The 19,099-nt window shown below is 43.7% G+C and overlaps 1 protein-coding gene across 9 annotated transcripts in view; it reads left to right on the forward strand.

Annotated features, from left to right (window-relative positions):
• Positions 1-18,637, forward strand: part of NALCN (sodium leak channel, non-selective) — a 359,283-nt gene extending 340,646 nt beyond the window's left edge. For all 9 annotated transcript variants that reach the window (XM_004458403.4, XM_071208219.1, XM_071208218.1 and 6 more), the window contains 4 exons: positions 10,717-10,867; positions 12,206-12,355; positions 14,305-14,422; positions 16,765-18,637. In XM_004458403.4, coding sequence (XP_004458460.1) covers positions 10,717-10,867; positions 12,206-12,355; positions 14,305-14,422; positions 16,765-16,958 — 613 coding nt within the window. In that variant the 3' untranslated portion in view covers positions 16,959-18,637. The remainder of the gene's footprint in view (positions 1-10,716; positions 10,868-12,205; positions 12,356-14,304; positions 14,423-16,764) is intronic.
• The last annotated feature ends 462 nt before the right edge of the window (positions 18,638-19,099 follow it).

Genomic DNA, 19,099 nt, shown 5'->3' on the forward strand with positions numbered 1-19,099 from the left:
AAACATTGGACAAGTTCAGTGTTGGGCATCATGTGACAAATTTCAGGAGCATTCGGCTTGTAACTGAGAGTTGCAAAAAAGATCAATATGGGAAAGATCTTGAAGAGGTTCTCTCAAGTTAGCAGTTTTCCTTACCACTATTCTCGTCTCTCAGGAACAAACTAAATAGCAGCAAAGAATGCAACAGAAAATAACATATGGATAGCAAAGGATCTCATTTCTTTCAGATAAGTTATTTAGTCTTTTCTCCTGGCAACAGAATTTTTATGTTGAAATTGAGGGACACAGATATGCTATTATTGTAGTAACAGAGAGAAGTCGGGTGATCACAGTATTGAGGGCGAGGATGCAAGACTCTTCTGAGAAGGAAGGTGTATTAACAGCAGGCCGGGCCCAGTGGACTTCTTTCCAAAGACCAGGCCCTGAATAGGATTTCTCTGTCCCATTTATACAGAGGAGATGGGGGGGTGGGGGATGTCAAGCGGTGCTTTTATGCAAAAAGGACTTTCTTTGTTAGTTTCCTAGAGTTTTAGGGTTTATTTGGATACCAGGTAGGTTTGGATTCACATATCACCCACATACTGGGTAAGCTTGAATTAGCATACTGCCCACATTTGTCTGGATATAAGTTCAAATACTCATTCAGTCTGCATTCTTCCTGAATATTCAAAGCCTGTAGAGCCTATATCACCAAATTGTCTTTCCAGAAACTAGGCAAACTTGGATATAGAATTAGATAACTTTGAATTCATGCACAAGTCATATTATTTCCCCTCTTTGATGCATGCTTAAGGTTGTTAAGCTTCGGCTTCACTATTGCCAGAGTCTCTCTGGACTGACTGGTATGTATACAGAGCCATGAGATAGTCAGCTGTTTGTGTTTTTACTATACTATTTATTAGGGCATGTATCTTGCTTATGATGAAGGGAAAGAGGCAAGAGAGTACAGTACATCCTCCCACAAGGAAGGCAATTATTCCCACTAGAAGTTTGAAATGTTCTGCTATTGACTGCCAGTTTCCAAAGAGATTACTTAAATTCCAACCATCCCAGGTTTGCAGTGGAACATGAGCAATTTTTACCATTTTGTTTGTAATTTTATTGATAACCTTTCTGGTGCTGTCTAGTTCAAGGCAGCAATTAGAGAGATTGAACTTTCCAGAAACTCCCCCTTCAGCTGCCAGGAGATAGTCTAAGGCAAGATGGTTTTGATAGATAGCGTTTCTGAATTTGGATTACTGTTGGGCTAGCAAGGTTAGAGCATGGGTGGCTTCATTAGTTATTATTTCTACCATGGCTTGTAAGCAGATGATTCAGTTTAGCATATAGATAGGGGTTCGATAACCTCTGCCCAAGTTGATGGCCCATAGTACTGGACTATACACTCAGGAGGCCATTCATCATCTACCCAGGTAGTGAAGGCCCTTTTTCCTCTTATGTTTTGATATACTGGTTGGCTCAGCTCCTTCCCTTCTGCTAAGGGAATGAGGAAGAACCAGGGTTTTATTGTACCGAGCATATGAGTACCACACCAATTTTGGGGAAGTTCTCAGAATGCGACTTTCCCACAAATCTAGTACAGACCATTTGGGGCAATAAAGGGGCCCTTTGCAGTGAAGTTCCACACTGTAATAAATTTGGGAAAATTATGATTTATGAGAATGAGGTTAGATTCATTCCATGTTCTCCAGGTTCCGTTGTATTGGTGGTATGATTTTGGAATCTTCCCCCCATACATGTTAGGTTTCCAGCAGATATAGAGGAGTTTGGGCATACCCTTGAAGTGAAATATTTTCCTATGACAGAAGTTTGAAGGGCCACATACCGTCTCGGGGGATAGCCGGGAGGCCAGTTTCATTATATGGTTGACTGTAATTGTATTCTTTAGTTTCACAGGGCCATCAGTCTCCCATATTACTACCTCCGCATACATAGCATGAGGAGACATTTAAGGCTGCCCCTACTACTTCAACTAGGTTTATAAAGAGGTTTTTTGCTATTTGTGGAATGGAAAAGGGTTTTTCCCTTTCTTCCTAAAAGGAGTGGAACACAGAGTGGGCTTGACTTGTGAGTGGGTGTTCCCGATACCTGACCCAGATGTAGACCCCTGGGTCTGTTCCTTTACTGTCAATGCTGAGGCCCATTTGGACTCCTGGATCTGCCAGGATTCAGGGTTTAGGATGGTGAGGTTTAAGGGGTTACAGTGACTGAGTGAACAGTTAGTTATGGCTGTTCGTTTGGTAAGGACAGCTGTTTGCCTAGTTGTGTTTGTGTCCCAGGTGGCCCAGGTGACACAGGACCAGCAGAGGTAGTCGTATGCACTTAGGTATTTATACCAGTAGCACACCCCCTCAGCTGCACTTTTCATTTCTGGAGCACACAAATACTTATCATTATAAGTATATTCCTGCTCCCAGTCAAGCCCTACACAGTATGGTATCCCAGAGTCTATGACTGACATGCATTAAATAGGAGGAACACTCTTGGTTCCAGCTAGTGACTGGGGTGGAGTTCAGTAGCCCCCCATCTTGATTAGATGCTCTTATTTCCCATTGGCAGGAGATTGTTGGGGGCTTGGGATTAAAGCAGGTTATTTGGCCAGATACATTACAGACACTATAGGAGATTCCCTGAAACTGGCAGGTGGTTATATGGCCCCTGCAAGTGCAATGGCTATGATATATTAACATAGTATTGACATGGGCCCCCGTTTGTACTTCTTGGATACATGGCTCACACTCTGTGGCGCCCCCCTTGAACCAAGAGAGGGTCAGGGCTAACAGTAGGGAAAATAACTGAAGGGACATTATAACTGGGATTAAACTGGATTCCTACTTTTCGGCTGTGCATAAACCAATCAACTTCCGGGGTGTGATTGGAGCAGAGCTTGGTGTTCCATCCTCAACCTTGGGCCATGCGTGGACAAGTCAGCTTCCAGGGTGGGACTGGAGCAGGGCTCAGCACTTTGTTCTTTCGCAAATGAGTTTGGTTGAGTTGTGGGTGCTTGGAATACAGATCCAGGACTCTGGGGCAGCTTGTTTGACCTGGCTATGGTGTATCCATGGGGTGATTTCAGCTACTTTAACTGCAGTGGGGGTGGATAAAATGACGAGATAGTGTCCTTGCCATTGAGGGTTTAGTGGGGCTGATTTCCAGTCTTTGACCCAGACTGTGTCTCCTGGCTTCTATGGGTATATGGAGCTGCTTAAGCTAATGGGGGCCCTTTCTTGGACCCAGCTGAGGTTTTGTAGGGTTTTTCCTAAGCTGATCATTTGCTGAGCTATTGACACGTTTCCTCTTTCTCTGAGGTCCCCTTCTATATTTTGGATTTAGGCGGGGGTGCTCCCAAAGAGGAGTTCATAAGGGGTTAGGCTTAGCTTTCGGCTTGGACTGGCTCAAACTTGGAGGAGGGCACTCTGAAGCACTTGCACCCATGTTAGTCCAGGTTCTTGGCAAATCATGGGAATATAAGTCTTTATTGTATGGTTCATTCGCTCTACTTTCCCTGAGCTTTGAGGACGTTAAACTGTGCAGTTTCCACCGGATGCACAGTGCTTTGGCAGTCTTTTGAGTGATTTCAGAAACGAAGGCAGGGCTGTTGTCAGAGCCAATTGAGGGGGATGGCCCATATCGAGGAATGATTTCTGTGAGCAGAACTTTGACCACTTCTTCAGCCTTTTCGGTCTGAGTGAAGAAGGCTTCCGCCCACCGGAGAAGGCACAAACGAGGACTGGGAGGCTTTTGTAGCCTCTGGATCATGACATTTTGGTGAAATCAACTACTGGATCTTCTAGAGGCAGTTGCCAATTCGTTGGACTCCTGGGGCTCCTGTGGGTCCCTGCTGATGGTTATTCTTTGCACATATCACGCACCGTGGCATATGGCATAGATGATAGTGGCTAGACTTGGGATGTAGAAGAATCTTTCTAACACTTTTTTAAGATGGGTTTTTCCCAAGTGTGTGTTTTCTTGGTAGTCTTGAACTATGGCTGTGTCTAATATTCTAGGCATGACTATTCTGTGATCAGGCAATGTCCACCACCCGTTCGCTCCTTGTGTCCCACTCTCAGAGAGTATCCACTCTCTCTCGGCTTGAGTATATTGTGGCTCCTGATGATTCAAGGCTTCAGGACGAAAGCAGGCTATGTATACTGGAGTTTCTGATAATTAAGAGTTTGAGGAAAGAGGGCAGTAGCCAGTTCTGCAGATAGGTATCCTTCCCATGCAGCTCTTTTTGCTTCAGTGTCTGCCCTCCAGTTTTCTTGAGTGACGGGGCTGTGACTTGTCTGATGTCCCTTGCAGTGCATCATGGCCACTTTGCTGGGCTTCCAAACTGCTTCTGGTAGTTCCAGAATCTGTGTGCCATATTTAATGTCTTTTCCTCCAGAATTAATGAGTCCTTTTTGTTTGTATAAGGCTCCATGCACCTGCAGGGTAAGGAAGGCATATTTGAAGTCTGTGTAGATGTTAACCTTGGCTCAAGCCTCAAATTATAGGGCTCAGGTTAGGGCAATGAGTTCGGCTTCTTGTGCTGATGTTATCTGAAAGACGCTGGGTTTCTACTGTGGTTTCAGAGGTCACCACAGCATATCTCACTCCCCAGTCACTGCCCTGAACAAAGCTCCATGTCAGGATTTGGCAGTGGCTGGTCTTGGAGGTCTGGCCTGCTGGAATACACCTCTTGCAATGTCTTACGGCAGTTATGGTTGGAATGCCCAGCTCGACAGGTGGCAGGGTATCAGGATTCAGAGTTTTTACGAGTTCCGGTTAGACATACAGATTTTCACATAATAAGGGTCTGATATTTAACCAGGTGGCTATTAGTAAGCCAGTGTATTAGTAAGCCAGTGTGACTATTGTGTGTGGAACCCAAACAATCATAGGCTGCCCAAGAGTTAATTTCGTGGCTTCTTGTGTTAGCGTCGCTGCAGTGGCTACAACTTGCAGGCACAGGGGCCATCCTTGGGTGACAGCGTCCAGTTGTTTGGATAGGTAGGCTACAGGTTTTTGCCGGGAACCCAGGTACTGAGTGAGTACTCCACTGCAAAGCCCTGGCAATTATGGCATAGAGGTAGAACAGTTTACTGAGATCTGGAAGCCCAAGGCTTGGTGCTTCCATCAGGTTCCGCTTGAGAGTGGTGAAAGCGTCTTTCTGTGGGCTTTCCCAGAGCAGGGGTTCACGATCTCCCCCTTTGTGCCTTCATAAAAGGGCACATGAGGACTCCAAAATTGGGGCTCCAAATGCTGCAGAATCCAGCTTCTCCAAGGAATCCTTACAACTTTCAGCGAGTGCTGGGCTCAGGGAAGCTGCAGATTGCTTCTTTTCTTTCACGTCCTAATTCGCAGAGCCCCTATGCTATTTTATAAGCTAGATACTTGACCTGAGGTAGGCAGATTTGGGCTTTCTTTTTAGACACCCAGTAACGATTTTGTTGCAGATGTTTTAAGAGGGCATGGGTTTGGTTAGCACAGTCTTCTTAGGTGGGACTTCCAAGGATGAAGTTATCTGCATATTGGAGGAGGAAGCAATTATAGCTTTTTGGTTTAAAGGACTTAAGATCACTGGCCAGGGCTTGTACAAAAATAGTGGGCACATTTTTTAACTCCTGAGGGAGCTGTGTCCAGGTTAGCTGTTGCTTTTCGCAGGAGCTCAGATTGTCCCATGTAAAGGTGAAGAATGGTTGACTCCAGGGTACTATTCGAATGCAGAAGAAGGCAACTTTGAGATCCAGGCATGAAAAGAAGATGACGATGAGGGTATCAAGCTGAGGAGAGTGTAAGGTTTGGGGACTGCTGGGTGTGGGGTCACTACTGCTGAGTTGACCGCTGGCAAGTTCAGGACCAGGCGGTAATCCCTATCAGTCTTTTTAACTGGAAAGAGCGAGGTATTCCATGGAGACTCACATGACTTTAGTATGCTTTCATTCAGCAATTTCTGGATATGTAACCGGATTCTTTATTGCACTTCACGTGGAACGGGATATTTCTTTATGCTCACTGGGCTGGCTGTGGGCTTTATTTCAACAATAATTGAGAAATGTCATGTGCCATCCCCATTGGGTTGCCCCTCTGCCCATACTTCGGGCACATCTTTGAAGAAGAGTGATGTGGCCATAGATTGGCCAGCTTTGGTGAGGTAGAACAGTCTCCATTCTTCCTGCAGAAGGAGGGTTAGCACTACTGTCAGAGACTTTGGTGGTTCCAGTGTTAATGTGGATGGCCTGGTGGCATCAAATGTAATCTGAGCTTGTTGTTTATACAGCAGGTCCCGACCCAGGAGGGGCCTAGGCATTCCTGGAGATATAGGAACTCGTGAGTGACTTCTTTACCCCCAATGTTACAGGTCCTGGCTTGGAGGAAGGGCCACTGGGTGCTTTTACCAGTTGCCCCTACGATAGTGGCTTGTCTTTTTGATAATGGTCCAACTGGCTTGGTCATTACAGAGTGTTGAGCCCCAGTGTCGACCACCATATGTATGGTGCGGCCCCCAATTTGGACTCTGGCAATAGATTCCATGGGGCCAAGAGAAGAGGAGCCCAGTCTGTCCTAATAGTCCTCATCAAAACCCTCTATTCCTGCAAGTTCAATGAGCTGATTTGCAGGTTTTCCTTCTGAATTTTTGGGAACCCAGAGTTTAGTTTGCGGTGTCCCACTTGCTCTCCAGGCTAATGCTTTGGCTGCCTTCTTGTGGGTGACGGGGTCTTGTTGGGGTACTCCTGCTTCCAGTGCTCTTCCTCCTTGCAGTATGCACAATGATTTCACTCTAGGGGTGGGCCCCCCCTCCTTGGGGCAGGGGTGTACCAGTTTACTTTCCTTCACACGGGGTTGCTTTTTTTTTTTTACTATTGCTGCTGTGAGAAGGTCTGCTTTCTTTTTCATTTTTTGGTTTTCCTCTCTCCTGGTTTCTACATTGCAGTTGATGTAAACCTTGGTGGCTACCTCCATGATCTGGGAAATGTTATACCAGTGAACCCATCTAACTTCTATAACTTTCTTCAGATGTCAGCCTGTGATTGGGCAACGAATGCTTCATTGACCATTGCTTGGCTTTTGGGAACATCCGGGTTAAAGGGCGTGTATACACGAAATGCCTCGCACAGTCGCTCATAGAATTGAGAAGGACTTTCATTGAGAGTCTATAGGACTTGGTGGTCTTCACCATGTTTACTGCCTTTAGCTCCCAGCTCTGAACCCTTTAACTAAGGCCTTATGCAAAGTCTCTAGTCAGTTGAGCTCAGTCACGTCATTGGGATCCCATTGGGGGTCCTTGTCTGGGAACTGTGTGCAGGCATATTGGTCTCTGTCCAGGGTTCCCTCAGGTAGGTGCTCCTTGAGCCAGGTTAGAGCTCCTTTTGTGACTCGTGTTCTCTCCTCGAAGTTGAGTAAGGTCATGAGGAGTTGTTTACAGTCAGCCCAGGTGGGTTTGTGGGTTTGTATGATGAGCTGGAGGAGGTCCGTCATGGCCTGAGGCTTCTTTGAGTATGGTGGGCTATGACTTTTCCAGTTAAAGAGGTCGGTGGTAGTGAAGGGTTGGTATACAAACATTCAGTTTCCTTTCGATGTGGCCATCAGGATCATAATAAATTGGAGCTTGGGCTTCATGAAGAGGTAGCTGTAGGGTAGCCCTTCTCCCTGATCCACCTGTCCCAGGGTTTCCCATGGTCTGAGTTGTCATCTTTCAGGGGCTCCTTCCTGACCGATGGTTAGCACTTGTGCCTGGGAGTACAGACTATGCTGCTGGGGACCGAGATTGGTGGAGACTGCAGTTGTGGGGGTGAAGAGACTGTGTTGCTTGGAGAAAACAGCTGCAGGAATGGGGGCCTGTGTTGCTTGGAGAAGACCGAGGAGGTGAGGGTGCACTGCTCTGGAGGAGCCCTGATGGGTGTGGCTGCGGCTGCAGGAACAGAGTGGTCACGTTGCTTGGGGGGACCAGCAGTGGGTGCGGCTGTGGGAATGGCTGTGGAAACAGCAGCAGTAGCAGTCGCAGGAGCTGTGGTGGGAGAGGCTGGGCTGTGTTGCTTGGAGAAAGCAGCTGTGGAAATGGCTGCGGGAGCAGTGAGGCTATGCTGCTTGAGGAAGATACTGGTGTGGTAGGAGCAACTGCAGGAGGTCATTTTCATCTGGTCCTTCTAGAATGGTTGGGTCAGAACTAGATTACGAGCTCACTTTCTCTGGACCATTTGCAAGGAGCTTGTTTGGCCTAGTCTCTTGAACAGCACCTCTGGGGTTTTGTAAGAGGCAAATCCTGGCTTCTTTAATTGCACATGTCCTTAACCAGGGCAGATTTTGACTCACAGTGTCCTGCCACCCATCAATATATGGGAACTGACCAGGGTGTCCTGGTTTTCTGGTTACCTCGTCATGGACTACGGATGATCTGGGGGTCAAAGGTGTCCTCCTGGGGCCAGCTCACACCGAAAGTCAGTCATTCTAATTCACAAAGCATTCTAAGCTTCCCTGGTAGAAACTTTATGTCATATACATCTCCATGGAATGCCTGGGGAAAGTTTTTCAGCATACTACCTAGCAGGGTCCTGCTTTATGTGTTCCTTATGTTTCCATCCTGCATCGGCACTGCACAACACTCACTCAGCTTTCCACTTCATCCATTTCCAACTGTGTCCCTCATGGAAACTTATGGCACCTCTTAGCCTTAGCAGATTAGTATAAACCCCTAACTCGGATGAAGGGCCCTGGAGGGTGCCTTCACTACCCTTGACCAGATGAAGTTACCATGGATTGGGACTCTGCTCTTGCCCCACAGAAGTGTGTCTCTCCATCTCACTCAGTCACCACAGTCACATACACACAGCCACCCACTTTCCTTCCCTTTCTCAGACCTAGAGAAGATGGCTTCCTCCCTTCTCCTCGGGAGTACTAGGGTCTTCTTGATTGCTGATCAGGCTCCCCTCCTAACTTTTCAGAATTATGCTTTTCCTGCACTATGCCCCCAGGGGTCTTACCCATCTAGAGTGCGGAGCTCCTTTGCTTCATTCTTGGGGTCTCCTTCAAACCCTCTGGTGACTCCAGTTTCTTCTGGGAGGGCTCCAGTGGAGTCCACCTCTTTCTGGACCAAAGAGATCCAGGGGTGCCCTCCTGGCCTTCTTGGAGGCGCCCAAGAGGGGCAACCAACTGTTGCCGTCTCTGACCGTTGCAGCAATTCCAGACGAGCCCCCAGAGATGTAGCAGCAGAGAGAAGTGAGGTGATCATGGTATTGAGGGCCAGGACACAAGACTCTTCTGAGAAGGAAAGTTTATTAACAACCAGCTGGGCCTGGTGGACTTCTGTCCAAAGACCAAACTCTGAATAGGATTTCTAATTCCCTTTTATACAGAGGATGTAGGAGTGGCAGGTCAAGTGGTGCTTTTATGCAAAAAGAACTTTCTTCGTTAGTTTCTTAGAGTTTTAGGGGTTTCTTTGGATACCAGGTAGGTTTGGATTAACATATCGCTCACATACCAGGTAAGCTTGAATTAACATATTGCCCATATTCCACCTGGATGTAAGTTCGAATACACAGTTTGCATCCTTCTTGAATATTCAAAGCCTATAGAGCCTATAGCACTTAATTGGCTTTCTGGAACTAGGCTAACTTGGATATAGAATTAGATAAGTTTGAATTCATGCACAGGCCATAGTGTTATTATTGATAACATTCAACATCTCTGGGACACAGTGGTGCATCTAATAAAAATGAGTCAGGCAAAGTCAGCACAGTGGTGTTGGCCTCCTCCCTGTCCCTCTAGCCCAGTGTACAATAAAAACAATAATGACAGGATGCTTGGTGAGCTGGGAAGAGAGGAAGAGCAAACATATTTTTATATCCATGGTGGAAAGAAATTTAGTCAAGAAGAGAAGGCTAAGACAGTAGTGCTGCATGGAGAAAGGTCTCTCAAGAGCCTGATGTTTTGATGTGGGATCAAGTACTGGAATTGGGGAAGGCTGGGGACAGAGTCATAACCTGGGATTCTCTGGCTGCACCAACATGCACCCAATGGCCAGAAAGAGCCAGAAGGAGCTGTTTCTCCCTTGGCTGTGGACCCCTCAGACTGGACACACTATGAGTTACATTTTTGCCCATGGTTCTCCATGCTGCACATCAGGTCTGTTTGTATTCTTCTACTTTTTGGGCATATTGGAAGTGGAAGGGCTAAATGTAAGTGAGGATTCAATCTTGACTTTGTATCCATCTAAAATTAATGAGAATGATATCAGGAGAACAAATTAGATAAATTGACAGGGGAATGGGGTGGGTATGCATGCATGACCCACAGCCAAGCATATGAACAATCACCAATTGGAGCTAAATGTGAAGAATTATGGAGGGAGCAGTTTTCCTTCTGTAGGGAAATAGCTAACAATGGAGGTGAGGACCTATTCTGGATCTTTTTTTTTTACAAATGCTCATATGATATTTATTGCTGTAAGTAACCATTACTTTGTTTAATCATTTCAATGGTTAAATAGTAACTCCCAAATATTAACTCACTTAATCATTCAATAAAGTAGGTGCCATGACTATCCCCATTTTACAGATGAGGGAAATGATACAGAGAAGTTACATAATGTGCCGAAGTTTACACAGATAGTAAGGAGTGGATCAAAATGCTACATTTGCTAGATTGACTGATGTCTTTTCTGAATTTTAAAACATCAAAGAGCCCAAAATCCCAGATGAATCAGACCTAAGATTACTGTTGTATTGTCTCCACCAGTATGCTTTCATACCGATCAGTTGACATCCGGAAGAGTTTGCAGCTAGAGGAGCTCCTTGCAAGGGAGCAACTGGAGTACACCATAGAGGAGGAAGTAGCCAAGCAGACCATTCGCATGTGGCTGAAAAAGTGTTTAAAGCGCATCAGAGCTGTGAGTAGAATAAGAAGCATTTTGGGTTGTTTTGGGGTTTTCTTTCCCCTCTTTCAAAGAGGGAGGGACAAAAGAAAAGAGCTTTATAAACAATGGGGTTGGATCTTTTTGTGATTAGCCAGGGACCATTTTTCAACTACCTCAATTTCATCAAATATGATCAGATCTTAACTCTAATTTAAGTTCAAGCCCTACCATAGCAGCATCCATAAGAAGTTTCAATTGAACAAAAATTTTATAATGTAAGATGATTTTTAAGAAGTTTATTGATATTAGAATATATATGATCTCCATCCTATTAAACACAACTATTCAAAATTCCAAAATCTATATATATATATATAGATTGCAAGCAGAACTTATGAAAACAGTTTTTCATTGCTCCTAAAAATTCCACCATACTATTGATAATGCTGTTTGGTCTTTAATTGAAGACCACCTCTCCTGGGAGTTGGGCTGCCCAGCCTCCTGGACTATAAGTTTATAAGATCCTCTGACTCATAAATCAATGAGCATATACTGTGTTGGCATATATTGTGTTTACAATGGCTTTTTCTATTAAATAACTACTTTTATGTATGCTTTTGACCTGTGCTTCAAGCACACAGGAAAAATATCAAACATCATTAAACATTTATATGCACCAGAGGTTTTATATCCTATTCCTCAGGATAACCTCAACTATAGAAATTCTATTGGAAGAGAAAAGGCCCCCAATAAATGAAACACTCCAAGTTCCTATAGCAAGGCCAACACCACTATGACGTCAGGCACAGCTGGCCCACCATAACTCCACTAGCTCCAGGGACCAAATCTGGTCCCCATGGGCCCTGACAGACATGGGGGCCTGATTCACCACCAGACTGCCATGGTCTCAGGATGTGCCAGGAGAATGACTGCTAGACTAGCTTGTACCAATCCAGAACCAGACAAGAGCAAACCATTCACTCCTCCACCCAAGGCTGTCAGTTTCTTATAACTTGCAGGAAAGGGGTGGTCTGGGTTTCATGAGTGTAGGAAAAAATCAGAGGAGAAAAATATTAAAGGTTCCCTTTACTGATTAAAAATTCTATTTAAAAAAAAACACAAACTAGTACCAATGAACATAAGGATTCCACTTGTTAGGCAAATGGATATGGAAGGAAAAATAATCCATGAGTCTCTAAGCCCTCACGCATGGTAGGCTTTAACCCGTGAGGTTGGTTGAGGATCCTCATTAGCAAGTCCCTAAGATGTCATCAAGCATACAGGCTTTTTTGGGAGGAGAGAAGAAAGTATGGTTTTGGTTGTAAAGGGCCTTATTTTCCCATTACTCAGAGAACAATAATATTTCCACAGAAACAGCAGCAGTCATGCAGCATCATCCACAGCCTGAGAGAGAGTCAGCAACAAGAGCTGAGCCGGTTCCTGAATCCTCCCAGCATTGAGACCACCCAACCAAGCGAGGACATGAATGCTAACAGTCAGGACAATAACACGCAACCCGAGGTATGGGTCTACATGCCACGCTATTCTCTGGGACTTTCCTAAAACTGAAAAATAAATAGGTACTGGTCAACATGAGCATCTTAAACATGATGACAGTACTCCTAATAGGGATTTTTTTAAATTGGAAATTACTAAATGGGAATGTGGGAATATGTGGATCCAGGTGATGCTTGGGTCTTTGCCATCTAGGAATCAGCATAGGTTCCTTCAAAAGAATCCAATTTGGGTAAACACTAAATAAATGTTAATGCCTTCAACTTAATAATTCTGTTGATTTTTGTCTGAAGAGTCAATACCATGTCTCTAAGGCTTCATTTGAGTCCAGCCATATTATATCACTCAAAGAGCACCATTTGCATGAAACATCTGCCCTAAATGTTTTCTTCCCTGGCCAAGTCCTAGAAATTTGTAGTAAAAACCAATGAAAATGTTTATAATTGGCTTTCAGCCTCCTTAATTAGACAGACTCATTGAGGACTTATGCTTCCTTGGTTGGGCATCAGAATAGCATATGGAATTCAGGGAGGATTAGCTTGAGGAGCTTCTATTTACCAGGGCAAAGCTTCTTTTCATTTCTTAACTCAATCTACACATCTATAAAAAAATTTTCAGGGAGTCATCAGAGGCCTGGAGAGCCTTGTGCTGCGAGGCACAGCTGGCAGGGTAGTCCTGTTCCTCTGTGAGAGCACAATTATTATTTGAGGTTAACAATGTGGAGCCAATCCAGCATTCTAAGAGCCCCCTGGCAACTTGAAGCTTCATGGTGTATAGCAACACAGATAGGTGCCAGGGATAAATACTGAAGCCTCCGGCTCCATGGCCCAGCAGGATTCTCCAAGAGGCCTTCTTGTCCCATGGCCCAGTTTTGGGTGGATTTCACATTGTCAGGTCCCTATCCTGCCAGAAGCAGCTGCCACAGACTCCAGGCACTCATGCAGGGAGTAACAAAGGGAGGGAGGGGATGCTCTGCAACAGCCCTGCCCCCTGCCTGTCCCCAGGGTGGTGGCAATGGCAGGGGAGAAGATAAGGACAGCCAGTGAGGCAGGGGAAAGTGATGATGGCAGAAGGTCTCTTTTTTTAGGTAAAATAGCCAAAGAGGTAACCAAAATTCAAAAGGGGATGTTGTAGGGATGTGAAGCTGGAGGCACATTGGCTGGGGAAGGGAAGATGACAGGTGAAGCAGAGAATGGATAAAACACATGGAAAGTCTCAGCATTTCTTTTTGACTTTAGCCTAGGGGTTCTGAACAAGGGGTCCATAAGCTTGAATTGAAGTTCAGAAAAGCCTTATTCTTGTGGAGACATGTTGGTGCGGGTGTGATATATTTATTAAATAATACTCTGTGTAGCGTGGATTTAGTAAGAGAGCCATGGTTTTCACCTGGCTGGCAGAGGGGTCCATGGAACAAAAAAAAAGGTTAAAAACCCTTGCTTTAGTCTGACTTTACTATCAGCTTCCTCCTCTTCCACAGCCCATCAGAGAGTTGTGTCCACTAGAGCTCTTTTCCAGAAGCTCTAGGTACTGATTTCCAGGATGGCAAAAGTATGGTGCTCTCAGACCAGGCAGTCCAGTGCCCACGCCTCAGCTTCCTTCCTGCAGTGCCACCATCCTTGTGCCAGGGTCCAGCCATGGTACAAGAGCTAAACAACGATGTCCTCGGGGTGGAGGGAAAGCAGCAGTGGGGTCTACCGAGGAATGCCAAAAAGGTGCTGTCCGCAGGGTCACCTCCTTTCCCACAATGGACAGCCGTGGCTCTTTTAAGTGGTCCTTGCCTCTTTATCCCATTTCACTTTCCATTTCCCCATTGTGGACACCACGTATTCTTCTTGTTCTTCCCACTTATTTTCCTGCCATGTTTTCTTCCCATCTTAAAAAGAGAGTCCAGCCCAGTACAGAGAAGAGAATGCAGCGTTTCAGAAAAGCCCTAACTTTCAATCTTCTTCCGATAGACAAGCAGCCAGCAGCAGCTTCTGAGCCCCACCCTGTCTGATAGAGGAGGGAGTCGGCAGGACTCAGCAGATGCCGGGAAGCCCCAGAGGAAGTTTGGGCAATGGCGTTTGCCCTCAGGTATGGACAACCGGTCATTCCTCTACTGGGGTATCTTTAGAGTATTTACCCCCTTTGTGTGTTTTAGGTTTTGAATTTTAAAATGAGGGTCTGCATCTAGAGTTTTTTCCATACAGTTAAACAATGGAAAATGTACCCCCTGGTCAAAAACATTCTTCTCAAAATAACCGGCCTTAAGTATCACTATATAGTCCCCTCATTTTCAACTATCATATTTGAGAGGGCAGAACCTGTTACCAATGTGACGTATGGTAGCTAAGATCTGGAAAGAAAAGAGGAAGAGCTTCTATGCATAACCAAGGCACTCTCAAACATGGGCAAGATTTATTTAAGAGGAAGTGGGCAGATATAATCTTTTTGAAAATGCCAAAGAAGTTCTCAAAGAAGTTGTGGGACACTGCTTTATCTCAGCATACACCTTGCAAGTGCCTTGTAGCTGGACTGGTCTCCATCTCCATGAAGTATCCTCTCTCTCCTTAACAACACCATCATCAACAACAAGCATTTATGAGCATTCCTGTGTGCCAATTACTATGCTAAGTGCATTACATGTGTTCCCTCATTTAATTCCCACAATCCTGTTCTTTTCCACATTTCACTAATTTAATATGGGAATTTTTTTCTAGAGAACATGGGGATTTAGAGAACCACAGTATTACCCTTAAAGACACTCAAGGGCAGAGGGAGAGCAATGCTCCCCACAGCCCCGTGTCCTCTGTACATGGTTTCTCTGTAGATAACTGAGCCTGCCATGCAGGAGGGGTTAATGGTGCTCTTTAATTGTGCTTCTGTTTCAGCCCAAAGTCAGAAAATGAGTGACACTGCAAACTCTTCCACCACATGTCTACCCTACAAAGTGAAAGAGAGTAATTTAGATGTTAAGGCTATAGTCATCTAATGGACTTAACGCCAAAGAGAAAAATACCCTTTCACATCCAGGAATGTATTATTCAGGAATCAGAGAGGATGTAGCTTCAACATGATTAAGTCAAAGCAGTGAGTGAAGGGAAAAAAAGATCTTGTATATGGTAGGGTCAGGTCGTGAAAAGCCTTAAATTGCAGACTGAGTAGTTTCAACTTTATCCTGTAGGCAATTAGGAGCTAATAAAGACGTTTGAGTAAGATCTGACTTTTGGAAAGGGCAATTAGGAGCTAATAAAGGTGTTTGATTAAGATCTGACTTTTGGAAACCATATTTGAGGAAGATTGAACTAGTGGCAGTGTGAGAGTAAATTGTCTGTGGCAAAGCCTGGAGGAAGGGTTATGAGTTGAAGAATGTTATAGTAGTCTGGGATGAGGATGTGGACAGAGCTGGTGGCAGCAGTCAAGAAAGTAAAGAGACAGATAGAGGACATCTCCTGGGGGAAGAATCAACAGCCCTGGGTATTCATGTAAATGGATAAAAGAGAACACTTGGTCAAAGGTGACTCGAGTGATCTAGGAGTCCCAGTGTCAGAAAAGGTGACAACGAAAGGGAAATAACTACTGGGGACACACTGAGTTGGAAGAGACAAAGTGGGGAGTAAAAGAGCATTTTATGGAGGCATTAACAATGTACCAGGTGTCATGCAATGCATTTTCCAAGGCTGTCTCATTTAGTCTAGCTTAATCCTCACAGGAGCCCAATGAGGAAACTGCTTTCACTCCATTTTGCAATGGAAGACATTCAGGCTCAGAGACGTGACCTTGTCCATGGCTATGTATCATCTCCAAGTCACAGAGCTGGGGCCCAATACCATGACTGTGGGGTTCCAAAGCCATGAGCATGTTAACAGAGACTTCAGAACACACTATTTTCTCAGACCCATGGATGGGAAAGATGAAGGTCCTACCTAGGAATCACTCCTTCTCTGTTTATGCTACACCTGAATTCATTTTCACAAAAAAATTAAAATGTATCTTCCTCTAATATTTTTACCCACATCTTTCTTTCCATATCTCCCTACATTCCATCCTCTCCCCTTACCATCTGTTCTGTGATTACTCCTTTTCTTTTTTTCCCTGTGTGTGCATATGCTAATGAGCACCAACTCACACACGTTTCTATGACACTTATATTTACCAAAATTGGAAGTATTGGTATTTTTTCTAGTTTGTGTGATCATCTCAGAGTGAAAGGGGATGAGCAGCAATTTTTCCAAGTGGTATCACTAATTGTCCATGAGCATAATTTCAAAAATACGTCACGAAGAATCAAGCTAGAACAGGTTTCATATTTAATATCGATGGACAGGACACATTAGCCAAAATTATTACTAGTTAGAATATCATGTTTTTCCAGAAATGATTTGCAGTAGGGTGAAGCAACAAAGTTGCTCATAGGACTCTTCTCAATTCCACAGCACCAAAACCAATAAGCCATTCAGTGTCTTCAGTCAACTTGCGGTTTGGAGGGCGGACAACAATGAAATCTGTGGTGTGCAAAATGAACCCCATGACCGACACGGCTTCCTGTGGCTCCGAAGTGAAGAAGTGGTGGACCCGGCAGCTGACCGTGGAGAGTGACGAAAGTGGAGATGACCTTCTGGATATTTAGGTGGAAACCAATGCAGACGAAAGTCTAATGCTGAAAATGTTTTCTGATCATTTCCTTGATTGTCAGCTAAACAATTCATAATTTATGTATCATTTAATTCAAAGTTATCATAAGATTTTTTTTCAATTGACTTTTGTCTGCCATAGGATGGCAAAAAAACATTGGTGTGTCAAAGCTGTGTTATACGATGGGTTATTATCAAATGTGTTCAAGAAAATTTTAATAATGGCAGTATTGATAACATTAGAACTATATCAACAGCAGATGTAGATCATTTAAAAATGTCTTATATTCTGTCTCTGTAAACCAAGGTGTATTATTCATATGTGCTCTTACACATTATTACCCCCCAAAAAGTGTGAGGCCCAAAGTGGCTATTCATAGTACAGGAGCTAGAGCTTTACTTTGTGTTTTTCCCAGTTCAACTAGAAAGACTTCTCTTGGGAGAATTTATTATTTATGATTGATCTGAAAAGGTCAGCACTGAGTTCATGCTAAAATGATAGCAGTTTTACAAACTATGGATACAGAATTTTAAATATATATATATTCTTTTTCTTATGTTTTTTTTAAAATATGCATAAGATATTTAGCAAATAGAACAAGTCAATCTCTGGCCTCAGTCCCCCTAACGAAACTATTGCCTGCTTCCAAAAGAATTTTGGGTGTAACAGGCAAAGAATTTGGCCCGAGGAGCTCACTGGCTCTAAACAAGCTTATAGATGGGTCACTTGGGAGCATGTTTATGCAGAAGTGTGGAGTTTCTTCGAAAGCCTTTTAATAACTGAATTTAGCGTAAAGAGTAAATTGTACATGATTAAACTTATTTTAAAAGCTCTGCATGTATGATGTTTTCATTGGCTTCACTTCTTACCCAGGTTATGTTCATTTGGTGATAATCAGCAGAGGAATTGTCAGTTGATCCCTACAAATCATTGCTATGATTGATTCAAAATGACTCTCCCACTATCAAAATTTCCTATGGAAATAATGGTACCCTGAAAAATCTTTCTCTGAACTTCAATCTAGGTATCTGTCACATAAACTGTATTTGTTTCACATATCAGTGGTCCACATCCTCTGGAAAAATTAGAAATAATCAGCAGAGGAATTGTCAGTTGATCCCTACAAATCATTGCTGTGGCTGATTCAAAATGACTCTCCCACTCTCAGAATTTCCTATGGAAATAATGGTACCCTGCAAAATCTTTCTCTGAACTTACAGTCTAGGTATCTGTCATGTAAATAGTATTTGTTTCACATATCTGTGGTCCATGTCCTCTGGAAAAATTAGAAATGTAAAATGATTATAAAATTGTGTTGGGCCTCATCCTGGATCAACCAAGTGGAAGTGAGTTTGAACCTTATACTTGATTGGAGATTTGCTGTTTAGATTATTTTTAAATTAAGAGATTATGTCAGAATTCTTTGTTCCCAGGATGCTTTAGGATCTCTTTTCTCCATTTAAAATTCTTAAAATAGCCAAATTTACCATTCTTTCTGTATAACAAATGTTAAAATTGTGATGACATTTGATTGTTTATAGGCTTAATTGCGACTATGAAGTAACGGGAAATTAAAATCAGTGTGACCAAAAGGATTTTATTTGCTCTTATGTTTGTTTGGAGTTTATCTTTTGTACATAATAAAATAAAATAAATATTGGATTTGTAAAAGAATTTAAGCTGAGTTGCCAATAATTTTAAACCCTTTTCTTCCGTGTGAGGGCTTGGGGTGGGGGCATTAGGTAGCTGACACTTTGCAAATTCCTGTATTTGAATATTCAGTCCATAATTAGTTGGCAAAAGCTCTGTCCCTGATATTCATTTCAGCTTAGTTCCCTGAGCCAGAATGTTCCTTTCACGTTTGTGCCGATAAGGATGTGTGAATACCCTCTGTCTTCCAACCTACAATGAAGCAGAAAAGATGCTTACATGTCCAGGGCATGGGTCTGTACTAGTGCTGCATAAAAACGAGATTTTTTTTATTTGGCTCATTACACTTGAGTAATACAGCTTCATTCTCACAAAACTGCTGAGCCCTTCCTAAAATGTCTGTAATTGATGTTCAGCAGATCATCATTGTTGTTCATTCTGCAGTGAAGCTGGGGGTGGAATAGCAATGCATTTAAAGCATACCAC

Source organism: Dasypus novemcinctus, chromosome 15 (genome assembly GCF_030445035.2).
Source record: "Dasypus novemcinctus isolate mDasNov1 chromosome 15, mDasNov1.1.hap2, whole genome shotgun sequence".
NCBI lineage: Eukaryota > Metazoa > Chordata > Mammalia > Cingulata > Dasypodidae > Dasypus > Dasypus novemcinctus.